This window comes from Haliotis rubra, unplaced genomic scaffold, assembly GCF_003918875.1.
Source record: "Haliotis rubra isolate DU_JTF1 unplaced genomic scaffold, ASM391887v1 Scf57, whole genome shotgun sequence".
NCBI classification, from domain to species: domain Eukaryota; kingdom Metazoa; phylum Mollusca; class Gastropoda; order Lepetellida; family Haliotidae; genus Haliotis; species Haliotis rubra.
In genome coordinates, this window is record NW_025767268.1 from 1,190,994 (window position 1) to 1,196,993 (window position 6,000).

The following is a 6,000-nucleotide window of genomic DNA, read 5'->3' on the forward strand; positions in this document are numbered from 1 at the left end:
TGTATGATTTCCCCAAAAATATGAGTGGCACTGCGAACAAACCTTCGCGACTGTGACTGCTATCTTTGTTGACACTAGCAAGCTCGGATGTAACGGCGGCTTAGCTGATTGGCTACTGTGAGAATGTGGAGCCAGCAAAGGGAGCTAATATAATTATCGGGCCAAGCCGTGGATGCATCCAGGGTAATAGTGGAGGGTGATCGTAACGTATACCCAGGAGATTATCGAGGATGAAAGACAACTTATTTTCATAATTTACAAATTGAAGGAATCAATTTTTTAAATTAATCATTTCCACAGAAATCTGTGCAAGTCTTACAGTGAACATGCAGGGCAACTACTGAAAAACTATTCCAATTTTTGGAATCTAATCCTATTGTGTTATGTCTTCCATGTCTAACAGTGAACATGCAGGGCAACTACTGAAACACTATTCCAATTTTTGGAATCTAATCCTATTCTGTTATCTTCCATGTCTAACAGTGAACATGCAGGGCAACTACTGAAACAATATTCCAATTTTTGGAATCTAATCCTATTCTGTTATCTTCCATGTCTAACAGTGAACATGCAAGGCAACTACTGAAAAACTATTCCAATTTTTGGAATCTAATCCTATTGTGTTGTCTTCCATGTGTATGCTTGCCCTAATCTTCACTGAATTTTGACTTAGCAGCAACAACGTCGACAGGATTACTCACGTTATTACATGATAGTAACAGCAAATGTATATTTCACATATGATATATGTTACCATGAACAGCTGATGACCACTTTTCACAGCTGATGAATCATACCAACATGGCACATAGTAGTGTCAGATGATACTATAGCCTTACATTGCATCAGTAACATGCATGCCCCCCGAGGCTATGTGAAGTGTGAAGGTGCCCAAGGGTGAAGAAAGTATAAGGTAAAATTAAACTGGAATTTGAAAAAGACTTAGATCAAAGGGAACATCAGCACAAGAACAAATGGACCCTTACATGCTTACATGCAGTCAATCCCCCAAATTCTGAACATGGTTAAAGATCAACTGTGGTTATTTCAGCAAGGATGGAAGGACAGTCATTAGGCTTATGCAACAGGGATTTACAGGGGATTCTAAATTCAGAAGCCTTGTCAAACAAATTGGTAATGTTTTTGGTTCAAAACTGAGAGCTTTTTGTATTTCCTTTTTTTAAGTTATTAATTCCATTTGAGGTCCTAAAAATTACATATTATAATTAGGACAGGCTAAAAGAATTGATCATAGGAAATATCATTCATTGGAAGAATTATAAAGATTATTGATATGAAAAATGTGCTATTGATAGAATCTCACATCAAGCACTGTGATGAAATAAAGTTTCGATTTAAACACACAATATCAAAAACTTAGTTAGTCATGGACCACTTCTAAATTGTACTAAGAAGAAGATGTTTTGGTTAGTAATCCACCCATTAAAATGGCACCACTCACAAGTAAAGTGAAAAAAGTTAATTTCTTTAGGATATTACTCTAATCTTTCCTCAAACACACTTCTCCGATATTTACTGAAAATCAATATACATTTAGTAATGATGATCACTCTCTATGATCTACATAAATAGCCAGCAGTAATAATACATTCAATAATGTATAACTTAGCATCAAATCTTTTCCTTTGCTGATATAAGTGAAATACAATAAAACCATCACATAACATACATCGACATGAATTGGAAACATCTTAATTCTAATTTAGACATTTTTGCTGATATTTACTATTGACTCTTGGACAAGTATTTCTCTGATATAAATCACTGTTTAACTAATTCTTCTGTACATGTAACATTAGATCAGCACTTGTCAGCTGACAAGCTGAGTTTGAAGAGAAATATCAACAGCTGATATTTGGGTTACGTAAACATATAGATCATTTGTTTATCGAGACACAAGAAACAGAATGTATTATCATGATGATAGGTGTGAAATAACTGGATTTCCAGCTTGTATATGCCATGCATACCGACAGCTGTATATGAAACTCAGCCAGATATGGTGTAGTGGTTTACAGTCTCTTACTGGCAATTTGTATACTAAATCACAGAAATAGCTAATGGATTCTGTTAATGCAAAACTCCCCACCCCAACCCCAAAACGAAAATATATTTATATAAAATAAATTTAAAGCAAGTTCTGTTTCATTTAAAGGGAGTTTCACCACAAAAAATGTGCATGCAATATGTTACAATCAGTTGCATTTTATTCCTGCCTACTGACATGTTTTTCCACAGAATTATTTGTGACACATATAAAGACTGTCCTTCATAGGAGATGATTTTTTACATGTGCTGTTTCAGATTCCGAATTAGTGCAAAACGTTCCCCTGTGACATCAGCCTAGCAACAAGGTTGCTGGGGTCATCATATTGACATAAGTGTGCATTAGCTCCTCTCAGTGGTCTATCACCTCTTAGGCTTTCACTGAGTACTGACCAAGCCCAGTGTTGTTGAGCTTTTTCAATATTTGCTTAAAGGTCACATGCAACCAAAAAATCAAACATAATTAAAACACAATTATCACTTATTCATGACATATAATATACATTGCTGGTTATGAAAAAACATATAAACAAAATTATAAGCGTACAATCGCAAATCAAAAGTGCAATATTGTGTACTTGGGTTTACTTCCCAAGAAACGAAGCAGCCGGGATACCGAACCCAGTCAGAAGCGGGTGTGTGTGTGCCTCTCAAGTATAACGGCTGGTTCATTTGCAGAAGCCCTCACGGGTCATTGTGTGTGTATATATAGAGATGTTGGGTTTGTAAATACATGCTCATTTTTTGTGTATAACATTTTGCAATCAACAGACATCATAACATGTCATGTACAAGTATCACACCTGCTTGTCTGTGTAATTACATAATGTGACAGAGACCGAACTCGGGCCATAAATCAATGCATTTTGTTTATGGTGTATAGCCTGATTGGTGTTACGTTCAAATTGCATGTGGTCAGTGATCGCAGTTGTGTATTGAATATGGTCATTAGCAAACAGGCAGGCAGACACATAGGTGTCAATAAAACAGACATTGAGTTTTGTCTGTGACGACATATCTATATCACAGTTTGAAATTCTGTCAACGCTAAAATAGTGACATTGCTTTTAAAGGTCACATGCAACCAAAAAATCAAACATAATTCAAAAACACTATTATCACTTCTTCATGACATATAATATGCATTGCTGATTATGAAAAAACAAATAAACAAAATTATAAGCGTATAATCGCAAATCAAAAGTGCAATATTTTGTACTTGGGTTTACCTCCCTCGAAACGAAGCAGCCGGGATACGAACCCAGTCAGAAGCGGGTGGGTGTGCACTCAAGTGTAACAGTTGGTTCATTAGCAGATGCCGCCTTCACGGGTCATTGTGTGTGTATATATAGAAAGTTGGGTTTTGTAAATACATGCTCATTTTTTGTGTATAACATTTTGCAATCAACAGACATCATAACATGTCATGTGTTCAAGTATCACACCTGCCTGTCTGTGTAATTACATAATGTGACAGAGACGAACTCGGGCCATAAATCAATGCGTTTTGTTTATGGTGTATAGCCTGATTGGTGTTAAGTTCAAATTGCATGTGGTCAGTGATCGCAGTTGTGTATTGAATATTGTCATTAGCAGACAGGCAGGCAGACACATACTTCACATAGGTGTCAATAAAACAGACATTGAGTTTTGTCTGTGACAACGACATATCTATATCACAGTTAGAAATTCTGTCAACGCTAAATAATGACATTGCTTTTAAGTATCGAACTGAGAAAGTGACTTCGGTAAGAAGAGCGTGTGGTGAAATAGACAAATGAAATTATATAAACAGTTTATTTACTGTCATAACATACAAAAAGCTCGCGCCTGTGAGATATCATCAAAACATTAGGAAAATAGCTCACACCAAAGCCTTCACAGAGTATTCACCAGACAGCCCGCTTCCAAGTTGTTGCGAACCTATTTCACTGCGCGCACGTGCTATGGCGCAGCCCAGCTGTTGAAACCAGTATTCCCCAGAAAAGTCTGGGGAAAATTAGTGAAACGTTTGAACTCCGATTTCGCGGTTTTTTTTCATCACGTTATTTTTCAACTTTATAAGTTGAATTTGCATTTTGGCGCTTTGTTTCGGTAAGTCCATACCGAGAAGGTATCAGAATCTGCAAAGTTGTGTTTCACGTTGCATGTGACCTTAAAAGTATCGAACTGAGAAAGTGACTCGGTAAGAAGAACGTGTGGTGAAATAGACAAGCTAACAAATACTATCTGTGGCAGAGCCTTGTACAGACGGCACTAGTTTATGGAAGCACATATATTTTCATTACATTTTTTTTATTTCTCTTACAATTAAATTTATGGAGCTGCATGGATTACAACTTATGAATATGTTAATTTTTTATTTTATTTAATAATTAGGCAAGGAAAGCAGTTTTTTAAATATATAAATACGGATGCTGCAAACATTCAAACATGGACAGTCCAAACAATATCTACCATGGAGCATCTTTAGCAATCATGCACATTTATGCGTAATTGTGAATTCAACATTTGACACTGGGAGCCATTTTAAGATCATGCCATATCATCTCATTCATCAACACTCTGATTCTTGTTGAGTATGAATGGGAAAAGCGTGCAAGATGGCATCAAGATCATTCATTAGTGTCAAAAGCTGAACGTCTGGAGACATTACGAATACCCGTAATCTTTGTGAGTGCCCATCACTTATGTCCAACTTTTCAATCGTTACTATTCATATCATGTACACACATATTTTAAACAGCATCGGTTTGTTGGAACACTAACAATCTGCAGGTCATAAATTTAACTGACAGATTATCTGCAAATACAAATGGCTGCTTCACTTTATGATGGTTCATCATTCATAGTTCATTTTGCAATCTGCTGGTCTATTGCCACCACAATTCAGGAAGGAAAAGAGAATGTTCTTTGTGGACTACCACATTTACCATTATCCTCAATCCTCCATATATATTAAAGTTTTGCCTTTAAAAAGTCATCATCTGAGTATTTAAAATGTCTGTGTTATCGACACAACCTAATTAAAGTTGGGGAACATGGTTGACCAAAAACACAAAAACTAATGACAGTGAGCATGGTGAGCAGCCCAGGAGCAGATAATCTTTGAGGACTAGTGAAAAAAATCTAACCACTTTGCTCCCAACAACTGGACATGTAAATTTATGGACACAATTGATATGTTTGTGTCTGGATATTGTATTGGTATGTAGTTATCATGTTATAGTGTATGGTTATATCAATAGTATTATGAGAATATGGGCCTGAAACAACTGACCAAAGAAAAGTGTACTGAACGAAAACTGAACAATCTGTTGGCTTTACCACCGGGTGACCGACTAAATGGGTTTGATGTAATACAGGATGGTCTTTAAAATACTATTTGATAATTAATACATATATCACGTGAATGTAGATAAATGGAACTAAAACACACGATCAATTTCAAGTCTGGAGCCAACATATTTTGAACTAATCCTAGAATGACTCGTGGCTAGAATCCTGAAAAGACGAGATTGCCAGCTGGGTAATGATGAGCAGAAGAGAACAACATCATAATGTGACTTACTGTCAGTGACTTTGATATCCCATTTTTACTGTTATTGTCAATATTTGTATCTTCATTCACTGTTGCATTATTAACAGGCATGTCTATCGCTTTTAAACATCATCTTGGCTACTGTCACAAATGTTGTTTTCGTGTGGCAGCCATTACGACAGTGCTGCCCTCTATTTACCATACAACTAATTTTAGCTTACGAAACTATATCGTGACGTCTGGCGATTTGAAGCGACGTGTACATGATTTCGACTTGCTGGGTTCTGGGCTCCGCTCTTTTCATTTTATTTCATTATGTTATTTGATATTTATACTTTTTAAGTCTGAAAGGTCGATTCGTACAACCACTGGCAAGAGGCTGTATGCCCCAC

The 6,000-nt window shown here is 36.3% G+C and overlaps 1 protein-coding gene across 1 annotated transcript in view; it reads right to left on the minus strand.

Annotated features, from left to right (window-relative positions):
* The window catches only part of LOC124254250 (calcium-transporting ATPase type 2C member 1-like), a 45,738-nt gene extending 39,949 nt beyond the window's left edge, over positions 1-5,789 (minus strand). Inside the window, exon 1 of the mRNA XM_046688165.1 lies at positions 5,639-5,789. Coding sequence (XP_046544121.1) covers positions 5,639-5,719 — 81 coding nt within the window. The 5' untranslated portion in view covers positions 5,720-5,789. The remainder of the gene's footprint in view (positions 1-5,638) is intronic.
* Positions 5,790-6,000: the final 211 nt, after the last annotated feature.